At 35.9% G+C, this 20,803-nt stretch overlaps 3 protein-coding genes and 1 long non-coding RNA gene across 4 annotated transcripts; 2 read left to right on the top strand and 2 right to left on the bottom strand.

The window, feature by feature from the left end:
* The first annotated feature begins 193 nt into the window (after positions 1–193).
* On the top strand, positions 194–3,223 carry LOC148696484 (uncharacterized). Its single transcript, XR_015963252.1, has 3 exons — positions 194–657; positions 1,357–1,415; positions 3,016–3,223. It is a non-coding gene; the product is annotated as an uncharacterized LOC148696484 (long non-coding RNA).
* Positions 3,224–10,200: 6,977 nt separating this feature from the next.
* On the bottom strand, positions 10,201–12,081 carry MCD1 (multiple chloroplast division site 1). The gene is made up of 5 exons (XM_068450757.2): positions 11,924–12,081; positions 11,522–11,791; positions 11,196–11,362; positions 10,723–11,089; positions 10,201–10,607 (listed from the first exon to the last, which is right to left on the bottom strand). The coding sequence occupies exons 1-5, from the start codon at positions 11,966–11,968 to the stop codon at positions 10,407–10,409; spliced, it is 1,050 nt and encodes a 349-aa protein (XP_068306858.2). The 5' UTR covers positions 11,969–12,081; the 3' UTR covers positions 10,201–10,406.
* Positions 12,082–12,841: 760 nt separating this feature from the next.
* LOC137710910 (GDP-mannose transporter GONST3) lies at positions 12,842–16,440 on the top strand. Its single transcript, XM_068450070.2, has 6 exons — positions 12,842–13,302; positions 13,508–13,636; positions 13,809–13,848; positions 14,413–14,488; positions 14,594–14,794; positions 14,915–16,440. Exons 1-6 carry the CDS (start codon positions 13,293–13,295, stop codon positions 16,058–16,060), a joined length of 1,602 nt encoding a protein of 533 aa, XP_068306171.2. The 5' UTR covers positions 12,842–13,292; the 3' UTR covers positions 16,061–16,440.
* Positions 16,441–19,025: 2,585 nt separating this feature from the next.
* Positions 19,026–19,772, bottom strand: LOC137710911 (RING/U-box superfamily protein). The gene has a single exon (XM_068450071.2). The coding sequence runs from the start codon at positions 19,661–19,663 to the stop codon at positions 19,163–19,165; it is 501 nt and encodes a 166-aa protein (XP_068306172.2). The 5' UTR covers positions 19,664–19,772; the 3' UTR covers positions 19,026–19,162.
* Between the last annotated feature and the right edge of the window lie 1,031 nt (positions 19,773–20,803).

Below are 20,803 nucleotides of genomic sequence, written 5' to 3'. Positions count from 1 at the left end.
CTTCCGTTGACCATCGACTTGAGAGATGTGGGACTTATTCTTTAAGCATATCCTCGTAGTACTCTTTGGTACGAACGTATAGGCGAAAGCCGTTTGCGCGTCCGGATTATAACGGTATAGTTACGGACGTTCGAAATTGGTTATTCAAGGTTTAGTGTGTATTTAAATTAAGAAGCCCAAAATCAGAAACGGAGGGAGGAAAGAAAAAAAAAAAAAAAAAAAAAAAAAAAAGGGAAGAGAGCTTCCCGTGCACCCATACCCGCGCCACCACGAGACCATCTTCCAAGGCCGATTCCGGCCAACTCCGGTGGATTGTTTCGATGCCACCACCACCATCTTGAAGCTCTCATTCCCCTCTACAAAACCCACCCAAGAACCACCTTGATTGACCATGGTATGAGGCGGTTTGAGACCACGAAAGTTGACGAAAATCAATGGTGCTCCGGCCACCCTTTTCGATTTTCCGGCAAATCGGCAAAGCAATGGCCGATGCCACCACTTGGGCTTTGTAGCCCATCATCCCAGGAGCAAAACCCAACCAACCTTGACCCCGTTGGACCACCGTAGACGACGAATCGACGTTGGGAAGTTTTAGGCATCCGCCGGCTTCGTGGGCAAAATTGACCATCTTCCATCCACTTTTAGACTTCGTGGCAGGTATGAAAGTTGCTCCACTCACTGAGATCTTAATTTCTGTGAAGTTTGAGAATTTTTGGAAATAGTTGGATTTTCCGGCGAGTCGAGGCGGCCGACCGCCACCCGCGGCGGCGCGTGCGGCGGCACGTGGCCAGTGGGCCGCCAATGCTATGTTTAGGCTATGTCAAATGTCTTGAATTCAGTTTTGTCATTTGAATGACGTAGGTTGATAGTTGGAACCTAAATTCGTTACGATACGTTACTTGATAAAAATGTGAATCGATAATCCGACCGTTGGATCGTCACCAAAATGGGATATATTATAATACGTAATATTTAAAGATTATAGGAATTTACAGATCGGGAATCCGACTTACGGATCTTCCTGAATTGGATTTGTAAGTTAGTAAAATAAATGTTCATGGCCACTTGTTTTAGGCAATTGGCGGAGATCTGACCGTTGGATCGTAATGAAATTTTAGTATGTTATTCTTGAAACATATTGTGGATCGTTGGGAGTTGCGGATTGGAAATCTGATATGCGGATCTTCCGGGTCAAGTTATACAGGGTTGTAAACCCTACCGTCGATCTTTGATCGACGGTTGACTTGTGGTCAATGGGTATCAAACTATTTTAGAATGTCGTTGAGGTTGTGTTCTATGTGAATTACGTACTCTTCGGATAAGAGTTCTGAGATGTGATTTGATAATTGGTCACAGGGACCAATCATTCAGGACGCCTCGATGTGTGCGCTAGAGAATCATAGCGTGGACTCCAAGTAAGTGGATCTTTTCCTTTCTATCGTACATATTATTGAGAGTTCTATCGACACTTTTAAATTGATTAGGTATATTACTTTCATATATAATTATTGTGAATGCTTGAAGTACGATAGAACTACGAATGGCTTGATCCCTATTTAGGGTACGTAGGCAGTCTAACGAGACGTTAGATGCAGCCATAAAATATTTGAGACCAAAGCCTTACTTGGGAAATTGAGTAAGGCGAAGGAAATTGGTAAAGGCAAGTTTTAGTTTTATGAATTAGTTAGCTAAATTAGTGTTAATTGGTTCGTCATGGATAATTATCCCTGAAAATAAGTAGTTTGGGAGTAATGCGTTATTGATTGTACACTTCTCACTGTATTGTTTATAATTGAACATGCTACGACATGGTTGAGTATTAGATTGCATCATAGTATATCAATATGTATATTACTTGCATATAATTATTGGGAATGCTTTCAAGTGCAAGGTGAACTCAGGACACCCAGGTAAGTTCAGGTGAGTTTATGGTACTAGTTGAATCGATTGCGTTATAGCACGACTACAGTTATGTGTTAGGAAACTTCGATACTGTCGTACTGGTTGCCATGAGTTGCACATGTTATATTGAGATGCATTGAGAGCTCATAAACCTGCACCCCGGTGTTAGTGCTCCCGCCCGTGGCCAGGGCACAGTCCTTCACGTGATGTTCACCCGCACCACACGCTCAGCTTGGATCCAAGTCAGGTGCACAGTCTTGTCGTACAGACCACATTAGGTGGTTCCGACTCGTAGGTGACCCGCGATTATTCGCCCAGTCTTCACGTGATCGTAGCACTTGAGCTTATTTATTTACACCCAGTCCTGTCGTACAGACCACTTTAGGTGGTTCCGACTCGTGTGCAGGTATACTTATTGAGCTATATGCTAGCCAGGATTGATAAAATATAGATAAGTCGTACAGGTCACTATAGGTGACTCCGACTTATATGCTAGCCAGGATTGATGAGATATGGATAAGTCGTACAGGTCACTAGAGGTGACTCCGACTTATATGCTAGCCAGGATTGATAAAATATAGATAAGTCGTACAGGTCACTATAGGTGACTCCGACTTATATGCTAGCCAGGATTGATGAGATATGGATAAGTCGTACAGGTCACTAGAGGTGACTCCGACTTATATGCTAGCCAGGATTGATGAGATATAGATAAGTCGTACAGGTCACTAGAGGTGACTCCGACTTATATGCTAGCCAGGATTGATGAGATATGGATAAGTCGTACAGGTCACTAGAGGTGACTCCGACTTATATGCTAGCCATGATTGATGAGATACGGATAAGTCGTACATGTCATTTTAGATGACTCTGACTGATATATCACTTTGTATTGATTTAGTTCATTTGGCCTACTTATTAATGTATGGTGGAGTTAATGGCAAACCGTGGTTTTGGTCATTTCTGAGTATGGTTTGGATATATGTATATATGTTGTACTGTCTTATGGAAAACGATACGGGTTTTACATTAGGGCATTACTTTTAGAGAGGTAATAACTTTGGGAAGCTTGGTTTTATTGCTTACTCACACCTTCTGTTTGGTGCCCTCCAGGTTTTAGCTGCTGAGTTCGTATTGACAACAATCTGTGGTGAATCTTAGTATTAATGGATATTTTTGAGGGTATGATTCTTACCCATACTACTGTACCTTACTTATGCTTTGACATCGCGTGTGGAATGGGTTCACTCCCACTCGTAGCGCACTCTGGTACTTAGACACTTTTAGATTCAAATTTATTCACTTTTTGTACACTATCACATTTTATGGCTTCGTCACCTTCCAGGTGTCGGCCAGCACAGCTCGATTCAGGGTCCAAGTGGACTTTCTGGGTCGGGGTGTGTCATATTACTATAACACTTTTCACATAATATCGAATATGTATTATAGTATTTATTTGCAACTAACTTGCTACACTTATGATATTTTTCTGGCCAACCTAAATTAATGTATTTATATTCTTCTTCATGTTATTCTTCTATGAATGCACACATATACTCTTCTAAATCACTATTTGTGCTACTTGAATCTTCCGAGTCTGAATCTATCATATTTATACTCTCTATACTATAAATACTCTCATTATCACTTAAATTATCTAAGCTATATATTGACTGTATATCTTCATCTTCTTCTAACTTAAACAACTCCATTAAATGTATTTTTTCTCTCGGCTGTTTTCCTAATTTTGGACATTTAGGTCTAATGTGTCCAGTCTCTCCCCATGAATAACATTTACAACTACTCTTATCTTTTGGTGCTTTATATTTTCTAATACAAGGTCTGTCATTTCTTTTTCTAAATTGTTTTGGAATATATTGTCTCTTTCTATATGCTCTTGAAGGTCTTATGCTATTTGTAATGTTTATATGACCTATATTTCTTTTTGTATATTTTCTTATGCTTATTTTTCTTTTGACAACCATATTGTTGTGGTAAATCTATATTTTTACAGCTCATATAAAATTGCTTCCTAATTTGTCTTTTAGCTTTTATTTGACTACTCTTTTGTCTAAGTATATCATATACATGTTGAATTCTAGATCGTATTGCGATATCATTTTTCTTTGGATGCTTTTGCCATTCATTCCAAACTTTTTCACCTATTGGTCTTTTAATTTTTGACATATAAGTATTTAATAAATTAGTATCACTAATTCTACTTATTCTTCCTAAATATTTAAATGAAATATGTAGTATACTCAGCTATATACAGTAAATCACAAATTTGTAATTATTCTAAATTTCTAATTGCTCTTATTTGTTCTTGTTCACTTCTGCCATCTAACCTATTATGACACATCTCGACCTAAATCGAGGCATGCTGGCCGTCACGTGAGAGTGATGTAGCCATGAGCGCAGTGCAGAAGTGATAGTGATATGGAAATGTGGGTAAATAAAAACCAAACTAGCTAATCTATACTAGATAAATATATAAGTGCGAGGGAAAGTGTTTAAGGTGTAAATACACATATTCAGAGCACAGGTAACCAAAGTGCAGTCCAGCATGCTAAATATTAATTATACAGAATATGAAAGAAGTAAAGTTCCTACATTATTTGAAGTCTGTCAGAACCGCCGTAGAATCCTCGTAAGCCACCAACATGAACTTCTACCTAAAACCTGGAGGAACGCAAAACAGAAAGTGTGAGTGGGTAAAACAAAGCTTTTCAAAACCATTTCTCTTTCCAAAAGTAATAACCCCTCACCGTAAAACCTGTATAATTTCCCAGAAAATAGTAATACATATGTATTTATAGAAATCAAGCTCAAAAGTAACGAAAATCAAGTATATGCCATGTTACTATCTCATCAGTAAATATGTAAGCCAAGTGATGTAAATCAATGTAAAAGTGATATGCAAACCGGAGTCACCTAATGTGACCTGTGTGGCTGAACCTATTGCTCATCAATCCAGCCGAAGTCACCTAATGTGACATGTACGGCACTAAACTTGCACACAAGTCGGAACCACCTAATGTGTTTTGTACGCATGTTGGGTGTAAATAAGTACGCTCAAGTGCTACGATCATGTGAAGGCTGTGCGACAAATCGCAGGTCACTTATGAGTCGGAACCACCTAATGTGGTCTGTACAACAGGCTGTCACCTGACTTGGATCCAAGTTGAGCATGCGGTGTGGGAGGTGAACGATCACGTGAAGGCTAGGCCCTGGGTACGGGCGGAGCACTAACACCTGGGTGCAGGACAATAAGCTCTACGTGCATCAACTCATAATCAACTACCATGCAACCATACCATCAATATATACTCACCTGAACTTACCTGGGCCTCCGTAGTATCATGCAAAATTATGCAAAGCTATACTAATGCATATGCTAAAATGTAAAGCAAACATGACATAACATTTTAAACGAAATTCCATTTAAAAACAGTTTCTGGGAAACGCATATATATAAACCAAAAGCCTACTCATTAGTATGTAGCAGGGTCGTAACCCCCAAGTCTCGCCTGGCTACGCTTATCCTCCGGGAACGTCTCACCTATATGTGAAAACAATTAATTTAACGTTAATTTTAAGCACATAACCAAAATCGTGCAATAACTTCTCATACGTTGCTCAATTGGTATGTTTGAATATACCATCATGGCCTACTCAACACCACGAGTATCCCTATATTTTTAGAATAATTTTCCAATGTTCCACGCACCCTCACACGTTGGACAAGGCACAGCCACATGCGTCGGCTATTCGCAAGCACGTGCTTGACACACTGACGAAATCCCTAACGGCATTAAGGAATATTCCGTTAAATATTAGAATATTCTATTTAAAACTAATGGTGTTACTTGATGCCGTCAGCATATTCCACCAAAGTGGACGGAATATTCCCCTTCTTCTCTGGTGGATTCGTCGGATCCACCGGGGCCGCCGTTTGTGTCGCCGATTTCTGGAAAAAACTTCAAACTTCAATATCTCACTCATTTTTCAACCAAAATTCATGAATTTTATATGGATTTGAAGCTCTTAGAGAGTAAAACCTAACCTTACCTATTTGAAGCCCTATAATCGATGAGAAGTTATCGAAAAATTCCTCGAAATTTCGGCTAAACCTAGAAACCCACAGTCGAGCTTATTCTGACGTCAAAACTTAACCAAAACTAGTCTAAAACACCAAGGGAGTTGTGTTGATACCTTTTTGAGTTTCAAAAGCAAGTGGAACCTCGATGATCACGTCGGGGAAATAGGGTACCCCGCGGAGCTCCTAAGTTCTCGAGTTCCCGTGAACTTTTCTTCATTCCAAAGGTGTCACTAGACTCGTGGAGCCGCAAGGAAGATGATGATTACCTCCAATCACTCGATCCGTGAGTGTTTGATGGTGTTTGAAGGCAGGAGGGGTTGGATTGTAACTACAAACTTGACTTGGCCCTAACTCGCGTCAACACTCTCGTGACGTCGAGTACAATTCAATTACATCCATGGGAAAAATAATTTAAAATTATGTACATGCATCCCCGTCACCAAGTCTCGAGGGCATAATCGTCATTTCCACGCATTCGAGAATAAAATATATATATATATATATATATATTAATTCCAGACGGGCCGTCACATATTATGATGTAAAAATTCTTGTTTAATCAAAGTAAACAAACCATCAATATTAAAATGTGTTTTAGCTGCCTGATGCTGTTCTGGATTTTGAACTTTCCATGACTGGAAATAATAAAAAACCAAGCCATCTAAAGTATGTTCAAAATAATCTAACATATTTTATGAATTACTAAAATCTAACATTAATGCTGCATGTACGCAACCTTTTTCCCATCTTTCAATTGTTCTCTCCCAATCTTGTGGATCTGCATTATCTAAATTTAATATATTTCCTGTTATATTAATTTGTTCTAACCCTCTCAAATATGGAATCCTATTTCTTCTAGGTGGTTTTATCATACTTTCGTCTATATAATCTACTCTTGCTTTTTCATTATATTGTTCATTTGTTGGTCTAAAAAATTGTTGATCAATTCTACTTGAGTGTCTTGGATTTTCTACTCTTGATGTACTACTTTCTTCTGCTGGATTACATTCTTCTTTCAATTCTAATAAATTATTATATTCTTTTGATCCTAAAATATGTTATACTCCTATTTCTAAAATTAATTTTTTTCACCTCTTCATCTGAAATTTTATGTAATCCTAAATCATATGTCTTATATTTTTCTAAGTACTCTTCTTCATCTAAATGATCAATATCTTCTATAAGTTTATCTACAAAATGATCAAAATTTTGCTCAACTAAATTAATATCTAAATTATCAAAAGTCATATGAATACTCTCATTTTTTATCTCTCTCATCCTCTTCTATATTTTCTAGTTTCTTGTAATTACTAAACCTAATTGTTGCTTGACCTGTACTAATTTCATATATTTGTACTTTATCTGGCTGTCTATTTCTTGCTATTTGTAAATTAGGTAATGTCCACTGAGTTCCTTTTAAAAAGCTATTATTTACGGGTTTTGCTTCTATTATATTTACATGTTTACTACCAAATGTTTGAATTAAATTTTGAAATTCTAAATTAAACTTATGATTATATCTATCAGACACTTTACCAATATACATTAAGCTAATACACAAATTTTTATACTTTCATTTCATATTATAATTTTTTGTTCTTATACTTACTTTAATATATTTACTAAATTCACTAATTGTCATCACATAATTTGGAATACATCCTATGACTGCTAAGTTTGAACTTAAGTCTACTTCAGCTGTTACTATTGCTGCTTGTTGGTGATTATCCCATCTATCATATATATACACACACACTAAAGTTTTTGTGTATACTTGTGCTCTGGTTAATCTTGCTAGTCCAATTAATATTGTTCCTATATGAATCTGACTAAAATATGATTTTCTCAAATGAGTAACTGCTTCTTTACTAATTAAATTAAGTGTAACTTTTTTATCAATATAGCTAACTTCATGTTGACTGATGCTACTTACAATTCTGCTTCTATTTTCAAATAAACCTAATTGATACGAACTATATTTATTTTTATGTGTTCTTTCAAAACCTCTTCTAATAAATTCTTGTGCTTCTTCTTCATTTGGTAAATATCTTCAGCTCTAACAACTTCTTTTCCTTTTCTCTTAAAGAGTTTCATTTTCTGTTATCAAAAGGATTTATCTTAGGTCTTCTAATATGATTATTTGTACTTAAAGTTAAATTTTCTAATTTTTCTAACAAAGATAGTGGAAGTGATGAAGATGTTTTATGTAAAACTTGGTTTATTTCAGCTATTTGTTCTTCAACTTGATCTAATTTTTCAGCCAAACTTAAAAGTTGTCACATCGACAAAAATTTAATCAGTAATCTGAAGAGTTACTCACGAATCGATACGTATAACTTGAAATCATATATGATTAATAATTAAGATTTAATTATGATAAGGTGTCTTATGAACTAAAATCTTATGTGGAATCTTGCTAAATGGTTCTCAATTCTACACGTGTCATATCTGAAATCATATGTTGAATGTATGAGTAATACATAATAGTAGTTTAATTATTTTAAATAATACATAGTAGTTGAATCACGTGAATAATACATAATAGTAGAATGTATAAGTGTTTTACCATAGTTTTTCTCAATATACTAAAAATCAACAAATATTGAAAAGACTAAAATATAGCTCCTACATAATTGGAAATGAAATTATAATCCGGCACTTATTCTTTAAAATATATATATTTTGATGAAGTAAAATGAAAAAGAGCTCGGTTCTATATTTAGCTTGGCACTGTTGGAGACGTAAAGATTTAAGGGAATTTTCATGAAAAGGATTTGGGTTAAGTTTATTTTAATAAAAAACAATGCTATAGTTTTATTTAATGAAAAAGACATAATTTTAATATTAAAAAAATTAAAACAAAAAAAATTGACGTGTACAAACTGTTTATGAAACTTACTAAATTGTTTAGGAAACTTAACAGTACTACACTGTTTATGAAACTTAATACACTGTTTATAAAACTTAATACATTGTTTATGAAATTTAACAGTAATATACTATTCATGAAACTTAACGGTACTCCTCTGTCGGTAGATGAAGATTAACTATATATGTAGTTATATAATAATATATATGTGCAAAAACAATAGAAAATTCCTAATCCTGCTTTAGTGTATGTAATCTACAAGGGACGAATGTGACTAAATTCTTGCACGAGCAGTCTAAACACATTGAATGTCGCTTTTGTTCCCGTTGTTCTTCAATATACACCTCTTTCCCCCCGCTTCACATCATGGGCAGTTTGGTTTAGACCATTTCAGAACACCCGAAGATGGAACTGATAAAACATTACGTATCTTTGTACAAGATTGCAGGTTATCAATTTCGTAGTCGGGATCAACGACATAAACGTGATGGCCGGGGCCATTTTAAAAGTAAATGTACTGTCGTCTTTCCAGATCTAAAGAACAGTTGAATAAGGTAATGTTCTCCTAAAACTCTTTTGAGAAGTGGAAATGAGAGATTGAAATGTTGAGGATCTTTGAAACTTTTACCAGCAAGCAATTATCTGAGTCGTATAGATGGACTATACTTATAATCAATGATTTTGATAGAGAATTTGGCCGGAATTGGAGGAGAAAGGAGATGAAGAATAATGAGGAGATGATGAAGTATTGCACACGCTTTACTTAGGTTTTTTTTTAATTATTTTACTCTTATTATTAAATAAAGTTATAGGATGACTTTTGATTAAAACTCAAAGTTTAGAATCCATTTTCATTATTTTTCCTAAGATTGGATTTTTAATCCTTTCTTCTTCTTTTTTTTTATTGAATCCCAACTTCAAATGATTCAACAATCTAACATTTAATCTAACAAATCTATCGCTTGACCAAAAAAAAAAAAAAAAAAAAAAAAAAAAAAAACAATTCAACGATTGCTCAATACACCAAATTAATGCTTTATATAATTAGCTAGCTCGCGGCATGTGCATATTTTTAAGAAACTCGACCTTTATCTGGTCATGAAAACCTTCCTCTTTGATCTTCTGGTAGCTCCATCTCATTCAAAGCATGTCAAAATGGCAAAGCAAATCGTTCTAGGGCCGGCAAGGCCATCATTATATCGAGGTCAAAACAACAATAAACATGTGGATGGTTCAGTTTCACCTTCGCTGTATTCAAGCACGGAAATCAGTAATTTTAAAGACATAAGATAAAGTAAGGGAGTACGCACCGTTCAATACTGTGATCTACGAGAACAGTAAGAAATGAAACTACAACACCGTTCAATATACATTTCATCCTTTACTTTAAAACCGGTATCTGAACTAGCTACATCGTATCCCAAAACTTGAAATTCAATTAATATCTAGACCGGCTAATTACATTCAACTCAGAATTCCAGCTTGTTTAGCAATTTGACGGACGACAAATACAAACACAAGCCAAGATCATATTCAGTCATGCATTTCCTCAGAAGGCAGCACACTGCGAGATGAATTTGGGGCATGTTCTGATAATGGTGGATTGAAGTTACCTGCTTGCTTATTGATGCGGCTTTCTTCTCCACGGTCAGGTGACTTTGGACCTGACTTGAACGCATTCGTAAAATCACTAGCATCGGTAGAGTCATTCACTAGCCTGTTCAACTTTTGCTCCTACGAAAAGAAAATCCGGAAATTGGCAAGATGAATTATTGCAATATTAGTCGAAGCAATGGAAATTCCTTTCCCCTTGTGCTGAAAACTGTGATGATGTATTACAGATACATACCCTCTGCAGTGCTTCATGCTCAGCTTGAATTCGAAATGGAACACCATGTTTTTGATACACATTGTTTTGTGCCAAGTCTTCGTCAATGTCACCAACTGTGGTTGCAAAAGGATGGTTGGCAGGAATCCACCTAACCGTATCAGGGTCAACATCCGGCGGTATTGAATCCCCTTCCTTAAGGAAAATTGTAGGTCTCTTCCACTGGTAAGCGCGCGACCTCCTTTTCTGATGGACAACTTGCTGCTCTTTTGTGAGCGTAACAGGGGCTAGGCGGTAAACCTTTCCGCACATCTCTAGAGTTGAATTTCCTTTACCAAGCTTGACCAGTGGATTATTGAATGGGTCATCATACTTGAGAGGCGTTGAACTGTGAAATAAACAATCGGAATTTAAGTCTTCAAAGTTATCGTCTCAACAAAGATTATTATACAAAGACCATGAGAAAACAAGTGTGATAAGGATTGAAATCATACATGCCTCTTCTATCAGACCTAAGCTGACCGCGTCTAACAAGATCAGCGACAGAGCCAGGGCGGTCGTACTTAGATTTCCTAACCACAAACACTCTCACGGCAATGACCACAAATGCAGTTGCTATACACAAACCAATTGCCAAATCGAATCCCTCTCGTTGTCGCATCTGATCATTATCCCGAAAAGAAAGCATATTACAGTTAAACCGGTTGCAATGCATAGACCGCAAGCCAATGTACACGTTGTACAGACACTGAAACAAAAACCCAGCAAGAAAAAAACATTCCCATAACAGAAACCCTAAAATTAGTAATGAAAATGTTACCGAAAGGACCAAGGGGTTGACGGAGCTGATCATTCCCTGCAATTTTCCGATTGAGTCTTTGTGATTTGTTATGGTAATTTTGTTCTCAGTCTTCGCTACCTCACCATTAGGAGATGTGTGGTCGTCACCAGCAGAACCAACCGAGCCGTCAATGGCTCTCAGTCGAAACCTCTCACTGGATTTCAGTCGCCGAACCCGGCCGAATTCGGGCCTAACTTTCAGTAGGAGTGAAGGGGTCCGATGGTTTGAGTCTGAGCCCCAAATCGAGGGCTATTATTCGGAATTCAAAGCCAAAATTAAAACGGTGAGAAATTGAAACAAATAAATTTGTGAAATTTGGTATCGTGACTGCAAAAAGCGCCATGTATGACAGAGGAAATGAAAGCGTGTTCAGAAACATACCTGAAAGGATAGCAACTGGAATTGGAGAGAAGAAATGGAAGCCATTACATTAGAGGATGACTGGGTCTAGTGCTTCAGTATCATATCTGAGAATCAATTAGAGCAATTTATTTTAATTTTTGCTAAATTAGCTAGTAAATAGTGTAAAAATATATATACATATATATCTTGGCTAAGTATTTAATTAGGAGTTTAAAATTTTTAAACAACTTTACACATATTATTCAATTCCCACGATTCTATATGCATTCAATTATGATTGAATTTTAAGACATTTTTAAAAAGAAAAACTTTAAATATAGAGATTTTATAATGTTTTTCAAACGTTTAGAAAATTACACCTCAACTTTTAGTAATTTTACTTAAAGTTCACATAAAATGTACGAAACTTCATTAAACTTTATGAATTTATAAATCTTTCATAATCTTTCAAAATCTTAAAACATCTCCATCATTGAAACACGGAGATTTAACTGAATAATTTTTAGGTATTAACTAATTTTTTTCTCAAAAAAATAATAAATTTATTAAAGGAAAAAAAAAATCTAGGGCCAAGAATAAATACTTGATCAAATCACTTAATTTTAAATAAATCAGTTAGCTTTAATTATAAAGATTCACCAAAAGTACCTTTTTCCCTTCTAGACCTCCCAAATGAATTTTTATCTTAAGATAAATAAAGAATATTAGTGAATTTTTATCTTAACAGTGGAGTTGATTTTTTTAATTCTTTCTAAATTATAAGTAAAAACTCATTTAGAGAGCCTATTAGAGATTTAAAAATGGAGAAAAGTTACCAAAATAACACAGGGCGGCCAGTCGTTTGAGATAAATTTTAAGCTTCTATTATACACGGTACGATGATAGTTAAAAGAGGTTGAAATGCTCCAATAAATCTTCTTAGCCTCTTAGAAAGTTGGATTGATTTGCTGAGTCCCCCCAGCTAATCTCTTTTTTCCTTTTTTTTTTTTTTTTTCTTTTGAATAAACGATATCATCTACACTAACTTAACGTGATTCTTGTTTCGAAATTGTGTTTCGAGAAATTGACAGTAATTCTCCGAAAAATTACCGCGAAGCAAAGTTTAGCAAACAACGATTTTTGTATGTTTACTACCACCGTCGCTGAAGCTGTCTCCTTCTCCTTCTCCCTCAGATTCAAAGTAATAATTCTACTTCCTTGAGATTCAATATAAAACCTTGAGAAGCCTAGAGGGCCCAAAAGCCATGGCAGCTACTTACACTGCTCCTTCCTCGCTTATGCATTTGCTATAAACCCTAATCCCAATTTCCTCCTCACCCACTCAAATTAATTGTTTCTCCCTCAAAATTCAAACCCTTCTGAATTTCCTTCTCTGCTACACGAACTTATGGGCACAGGTATCTCCTATAAACCCTAATTATTCGTTGCTTTTTCTTCATACCCATTTGCTTTTACTTCTTCGCATTTAGATGCTATAATTTGGTAATGTATTTTGATGATTTTTCGAAACAAAATTTGTGGTTCTAATTGCATCAATCATTTGCTTACTCTTGCTTTAATTTTTTATTATAAACATTTTCTAATTTGGTTGATGAATTCCAGCTCGTAGTTTGACGGAGGAAGAGAGAAAGAGGGGCAGGGAAATTACTTGGGATGATAAGGAAGTCTGCGGGCACTATTTAGTTCGGTTTTGTCCGTTCCATCTCTTCGCCAATACTCGAAGCAATCTAGGTGCATTGCTTTTAAATTTCGTGTTGAATTGCACCTGTTTAAACTATTTAGTTGCTGAGAAAGAGCAAGCAAGAAATGTTTGAATTGGGATTCGATTCCCATTTCATTTGCTTTTCGGATTTTTGGAGAGTATAACACATCACTGACACCAAATCTTTTGTTTATGAATCAGGACAGTGCCCTAAAATCCATGACCCGAAGTTGAAGGAAAGGTGACTAACTGGACATTTTATTTAGATTAGGATTTTCTTGTGGGAAGTGATTCTTGAGGTGTCATATTGCCCCTTTTTTATACATCTAGATCGAATGCAATTAAAGGAATTATCTTTTCTTCTTTCATGTTAAGTTAATTGGTTGTACTGGATTGGCTACAAAATATCCATTTTATGCATACAGATTCATACGTGTGAAGTAAAACTTCAAATTACTTAAACCAATTGCATGTCGCAATACTTCAATGTCGCTCCAATGTATGCATGCATAGCAGGTTCATACATGTGTGTACAATTGCTTTCATTAAGCGTTTATAAGAGTATCTAGACTGTTTGTTGAAACTCAAAGTTTAGTTTTCAAAATCAGATGATAATCTGAGGTCATTAAATACTCTTTCTTCCATTTCATCAGAAATTTACAAACTTACTGACTGCCTTTTCATCATAAATCCATCAGCTGCTGCGTTTTATTTTCCTTCAAGGACCCCCTTTTTCTACCTGCTATTGGACTGATTATTTTCTCCCTTCTAGTTTTAAGTGTTACTTTTTATTTTCTTATTATAGTTTTGAGAAGTCACCACAGCATGATGCATATGTGCCCAAGTTTGAAGCCGAACTTGCTCAGTTTTGTGAGATGTTGGTAAGTTGCACTTCTTTCCATTGGGTGATGATCAGGAATTATTCACCTATATTTATGCTCAATGAAAATAAAAATATTCACCAGTATTTCTTTGTCATATCGCAGGTGATCGATTTGGATAGAAGAGTAAGGCGTGAGCAAGAACACCGTCACCAAGAGGTGGAACCTGCACTACCACATCCACTGTCAATTGAAAAGTCCAAACATTTGTTTATTCTGGAGGAAAAGTTAAAGAAGTTGCTTGAACAAGTGGAGGCCCTTGGTGAATCCAGCAAGATGGATGAAGCTGAAGTGTCCATGAGACAGGTGTTGCTATTCTTGCCTGATGTATATTTTATAATGTTAAGCATTTGTTTCCGAGTTTTGGAAAAAATATAAAAGAATAAAAAATGGTGTGGACTAACAAATATTTTAATCCTATAACAGATGTCTAATAAAATTGTTGTGGAGAATCCTCAAGTTGGTCAGGGCCGTCAGGCTCAGGGTGGTTCAAGTGCCCCTACTCTTTTTGGTAATATCCAAACAAACTGGTCCAGTGTTATACTCCAGCAGATCTCAGTCTACGGTATAGCTGCTGGTTACTGCTTATCTGCCTCATTGCTTTCCATTATCAACAAGTGGGCTGTCGTGAAATTTCCTTATCCTGGGGCCCTAACTGCTTTACAGTATTTTACAAGTGCTATGGGGGTCCTTGTATGTGGCTGGCTTAAGTTGCTAGAACATGATTCACTTGACCTTCTTACTATGTGGCGCTTCCTACCAGCAGCAGTTATATTCTACCTCTCTCTCTTCACCAACAGTGAGCTCCTTCTTCATGCTAACGTTGACACTTTTATTGTCTTCCGTTCAGTTGTCCCAATCTTTGTTGCAATAGGAGAGACTCTCTTCTTGCACCAACCATGGCCATCAATAAGGACATGGGCCTCACTTGCCACTATTTTTGGAGGAAGTGTGATTTATGTGCTTACAGATTACCAGTTCACAGTCACGGCTTATAGTTGGGCTCTAGCTTACTTGGTAAGCATGTCCATAGATTTTGTCTACATAAAGCATGTGGTAATGACCATCGGCTTAAACACATGGGGTCTTGTATTGTATAACAATCTTGAGGCTCTTCTATTGTTCCCGCTGGAACTACTTGTAATGGGTGAATTGAAGAAGATTAAGCATGAAATCACGGACGAATCAGATTGGTATTCTTTTGATGTGCTTTTGCCAGTGGGGTTATCATGTTTATTTGGTTTGTCTATCTCTTTCTTTGGGTTTTCTTGCCGAAGGGCAATTTCTGCAACTGGATTTACGGTTCTTGGTATAGTGAATAAGCTATTGACTGTCGTGATTAATCTGATTATTTGGGACAAGCATTCAACCATAGTTGGTACAGTGGGGCTGTTAATATGTATGCTAGGCGGTGTTATGTATCAGCAATCTACAAGCAACAAGCCTAAGGTTGTAAATCAGGTGAAAGCACAAGAGGCGGAGGAAGAACAACAAAAGTTAATTGAGATGAACTCCAGCTTAGAAAGCAATAGCAATGAGAAATGGAATGCTGAATCGGAACAGGGAAATTGAGAGAAGGAATTTTCAAGAGGTAATATTGTTCTATACTTTGCTTCTGGGTTTTAATTTCCTCTGGTCCAAAATTTATTGATTAGTAATTCTCCGGTGGGAACTTCTCATCGAGATGACTTGAGTTTCAAGTTTCACAGAATGCCTGTGATGGATATGTGGACAAAGATAAGCATTGTTATGACAACTTGGTTAATTGAATTAGTTGTTAGCCAGAAACCTCTCTGTACTGATAAATTTATTGCTCAAGTCCAGTATACTACATTTATTCGCCTTGGGAACACGCTGTCAGACAAAATTTTGCGTTCTTTTGTTTTGTAAACTTGTATTCATCAGATCAGATAGTCTCGTCTCAATAGCAATACCATATTTCTTTCCTATCATCATAGATTCATAGCTTATTGCTTTTAACTGTGTACTTGTTAAAGTTACTGAAGACAGTGTTGGCTTTTAACTGTCTTTAATTCGATTAAAAGTTTTGAGTCAGCATGAACGGGCGTAGTTAACTAGTTTTAAATTACCAATTTGTAATTGAGAGGGAATTTTTTGTTATATTTCCGAATATGTTTTTGTTTACATTTTTCGTTGTCAAATTTCAAATCTTCCTCTCCTCCCCTACATAAAGATAATTAGACAAAGGCTTGGTAAAATTGTTAATGTCATAAATTATTTGCACTACCCTATCTATAAAACTAGTACTTTCAAATGTTTTTAATTCAAAAGGTGATTTGCTACCTCCGGTTGGGGGTGGGGCCATGTCCTACTGAGGGCTTAGGATGTAATTGTATCTCCACATGAGGGGAAATTTTTTATTATGACGGGAACACGGATGTTACATCACGTGTTTTTCTATAAACGATGGAAAATTTTATTTTTTAAGTTATTAACTTTTTAACACATATATCCTATCATTTGTATAGTGATATATAATGTACCATCTCGTATGTCGGTCACACTGAAAAATCTCTTCAACATTTGGTGACAATGAATTGTTCATTCATCATATGACCGGTCATTTTAAATTCTACTAGTTACAAGCCTACTCGACTCGGCATTCATAAAACCCAGGTCCATTTAACCCATTTATTTTCAATAAATATCCATGGGCAATGATCACAGAAAATAAAAGAAGAAAAGGAGAAACAAGAGGCGGCCACTGACCCTGGCTGGCGACGGAAGGGGGGCGGGAGGAATTTAATTGGAACTTCGGAAGCTGGTTAGGTTTATCTTTATTATTCTTATTTATTGAAAAAAATGTTTCATTCTTAAAATCATAAGATAGTACAAAACTCAATTGTGATTATTTTTGTTTTATTTAAATGTCGAAAACTGGTTAGTTCATTTTTTTTTTAAGGAAAATTAATGAAAAATGTTTGAAATATTTACGTTTTAATGACAAAGACAAAATAAAGAATAAAGTGAATAGTATCAAGATTGACTTTTTAGTGTAAAAATATAGTTTTCCGTTAAAGTGAACAATACCGATGTTTTTTTGTTAAAGTTCCAATTTTGACATTCCGGGCGTTCAATACACTATCTATATATTGTAGATAAGATATTGTGCATCATTCCATTTCAACTATTCACTTTTGTTTTCTTGTGTTTCTAGAGTGGCTAATTTCTCTTGTTTTAAAGGGTGTTCTAGAGAAGATGTCAAAATAATGGGGTTACTTTGATAAGTTGGGTGGGTCATAAAGCTTGTTTACTCAACGGTTCCGAAGAGAAGGGAATAAATGGCTTGTGAATAAAGAACTGTTAGCATAATATAGAGGATCTGCTTAATTTTGTCTGTTTTAGGATAAATATGCCTTCTAAGTTAGTGGATTAGCGAATATTAACACATGGACATATCGTTGAGTTGTTGCCTTGTATCATTGGAAGAAATTTCTAAGTTAGAATTTAACATATAACTCATACAATGTAATTGATTTGCATGATTTGGCTTATTTTAAAATTTAAGTGAAAACACGGCAATAAGTAAAGAAACTTCAAATTTAAACACAAACCAAACTGATAAAACACAAAATGGAAAAAAGGTAGGGTTTTCAAAACTTTCAATGTGAGGGTGATTCGCTTCAGAATGTGGAAGCGCCGAATGATCCATCTCTCAATCTGTCTTTGGTTAGACAAATTGTGGAGGACATCAAGGTGTTATTCCCAACAATCACTGAGGCTACCTTTTTTTCGTTCTCGCCGTCAAGCTAACGTTGTTGCCCAAAAGCTCGCACGTTTGGTCTTTCTTTGAGTCAAGTTTGTGAATGGTATACAAGTTTAATCTTAGATTTACTTGTTGAGGAAAATTTGTTACCTTGATTTGGCTTTTGTAATGAATCTCTGTAATGTGTTTTGATTAATGAATCTACTATCGTTTCCTTAAAATAAAAGAAAAAAAAAAACCTTGATATTGGACTGATTCTGAACAAAGAATATTAGCTCTTCACTAATGGTCCTAGCTTCTGATTTGAACAATACCAAGGAGTGGGTTGTATCAATACAAATACTGAAATACAATAGGCCCACATTTGTTTTTCTTTTTGAAATGAATATAGCAATCACGTTGAGTCATGTTCGAAAAATCAATCATTTGTCCAAAAGAAGTTTGCATGAGAGAGTATCTCTCATTATTTTGGTAAGTGTAACTTTCAGTGTTAATTAATTTGTAGCAGCTAATTACAATTAACATTAGATCAAATCAAATGTCTTCTTAATTCGGTACACGAAAAGATAAACTTAAAAAAAAAAAAATTAATTCACTAACGCCGTCGTTCTGTTAAACAAATATTCAATACTTTAACCATTTCACTAGGAAAAAAGAGATTTTAAATAACAAACTGAACTTTACAAATTGAGAATAAGATGATCAATTGTAGTGAACATGAAAAATTGAATTAAATTAAATAATAGAAAAATAGAATTGGGTAGAATAATTTTTATTACTTTATACAGAGATTCCTATGATCGAGTACACTGTACAACAAACAATGGAAATAAAATATCACAAATCAATTACAACAAAATGAGGTCTAATTAAACTCCTTGAATGGTGGGATTATGATTTTGATCATCATCACCTTCCAACGGATCTGAGTGTTAAAAGCAAATTAATTAAGAGTAACCCCCACACTTGTGGCACTTACTAGAGATCTCCGGAACCTGACGGCAGGACGGGCAGGACGAGTGCGATCGGAGCCACGTGTCGATGCACGCAACGTGGAAGCCGTGGCCACACTGCGGAAGCTCCCGGATCTCGTCCCCGGAGGCGAACTCGGTGAGGCAGATGGCGCACTCCGTGAACTTGGAAGTGCAGTCCGCCGTGTACGTAAGCTTCGGGAGAGAGCGTAGGACCTTTTTCTTCAGGCCCTTATTTGGCGGCTGTGGCGGAGGAAGAGGAGGTGTGGTAGTTGTGGCGGCAGCGGTGAGGCGGCGAAGCCAGACGCAGCGAGCGATGACGACGAGGCCGAGGACGCAGACGAGAGCGCAGAAGAGGGCGAGGAGGACTAAAGCGGAGTCTGAGCCCGTGGTGGCGGAGGACGAGGGTTCATCTTCCGGTCCGGAAAACAGCGAGGAAGACTTGAAGCCGCTTAACAATCTCAAAGGACGAGTCATGTCGAGAGATGGGGTTTGTTGAGTCAGTTGGTAGTTGCGATAGTGTACGAGAAACGTTTTTATAGGTAACAATCAGCTTTGGCTGTTGAGTCCTTGTCAACATGCCTTGTCAACATGTCGGAGCTGGATCCTTCCTATTGCGACAAATAAGAAAATAAATGAAATCATAGAGACAAACTGACCTACTTCTATCATTTTCGATATCACACTTTACTGCTTCTAATTATGAACTAGTGACATAGCTGTCTTCGGATTTTACTAGCGAGTAATGTTTTTCAGACACACAATGGTAACATTAAAATAGAATTCAACATTTCTAAATTTCAAATCGAAGAATCATACAAATGGATGAACCAAGCCGATTTGGAGTTAATATTTATTCACTTCGGATGAAAAACCATAGCAAATGATATATCAAACTGTACATGATACAAAAATATAATCAGAACTGTACAATTTCTTATCATCATTTATAGATGATCCTTACAAAAGAAAATATCCGAACCATAGATTTGTAGTCTTCAAAATGTATAGAACGAAATAATGGTGTTAGTGCCAAATAACATACTCTCGATGAATAGTTCATTTATTTTATATATTTAGATAATGAGTAACAACTGAAAAGTTACATGTATGAAATCAGTACTGTAAAAATAAGTTATTTGCAAAGGGTGAATATGCATTGAACATCAATTTATTTGATATATTTAGATGACTAAATGATTTTCGATTCGAATTGAATTATTTTTTGCAAAAATGATCTGAAGATGATGATTAAGAAATTGAACAGTTCTGATAATTTAATTTTTGCGACAGAAATACCTAATTCACAAAGTATAAATATTGTAACATGTCGGTGTCAACTATTTCAGTGTATTCAATGACTTGATCATTTTCCAAATGAACTAAGCACGTTTTTTTCATTTTATACTTCAAATACATGGATTTCTTACGTGAGCTATTTTGTATACAAGAGAATACCATCTCCCCAGTCTCCACTAGCATTCTATCCTTTTATCTCACTTATTAATTTAATTATATTAGGTACAGAGTTATCTGACTTATTAATTTAATTATATTACGTACAGAGTTAATGGTACCGAATAAGTGTAAAAGGAGAATGTATTTGTTTTATATACA

The sequence above is a fragment of the Pyrus communis genome, chromosome 6 (genome assembly GCF_041283825.1).
Source record: "Pyrus communis isolate YQ-2024b chromosome 6, ASM4128382v1, whole genome shotgun sequence".
Taxonomy (NCBI): domain Eukaryota; kingdom Viridiplantae; phylum Streptophyta; class Magnoliopsida; order Rosales; family Rosaceae; genus Pyrus; species Pyrus communis.
Note: the sequence above shows the minus strand (reverse complement) of the source record. Positions and strands in the feature narration are given on the sequence as shown.

Bases quoted from the DNA above. Each gene is read 5' to 3' on its own strand.
- LOC137710911 (XM_068450071.2), bottom strand. From the start codon at position 19,663: ATGACTCGTCCTTTGAGATTGTTAAGCGGCTTCAAGTCTTCCTCGCTG.
- MCD1 (XM_068450757.2), bottom strand. From the start codon at position 11,968: ATGGCTTCCATTTCTTCTCTCCAATTCCAGTTGCTATCCTTTCAG. The intron at 11,792-11,923 runs GTATGTTTCTGA...TCCGAATAATAG, and splicing joins TCCAGTTGCTATCCTTTCAG to CCCTCGATTTGGGGCTCAGA. The intron at 11,090-11,195 runs GTATGATTTCAA...TTTATTTCACAG, and splicing joins AGGTCTGATAGAAGAGGCAT to TTCAACGCCTCTCAAGTATG.
- LOC137710910 (XM_068450070.2), top strand. The intron at 14,489-14,593 runs GTAAGTTGCACT...GTCATATCGCAG, and splicing joins CTCAGTTTTGTGAGATGTTG to GTGATCGATTTGGATAGAAG. The intron at 14,795-14,914 runs GTGTTGCTATTC...ATCCTATAACAG, and splicing joins CTGAAGTGTCCATGAGACAG to ATGTCTAATAAAATTGTTGT.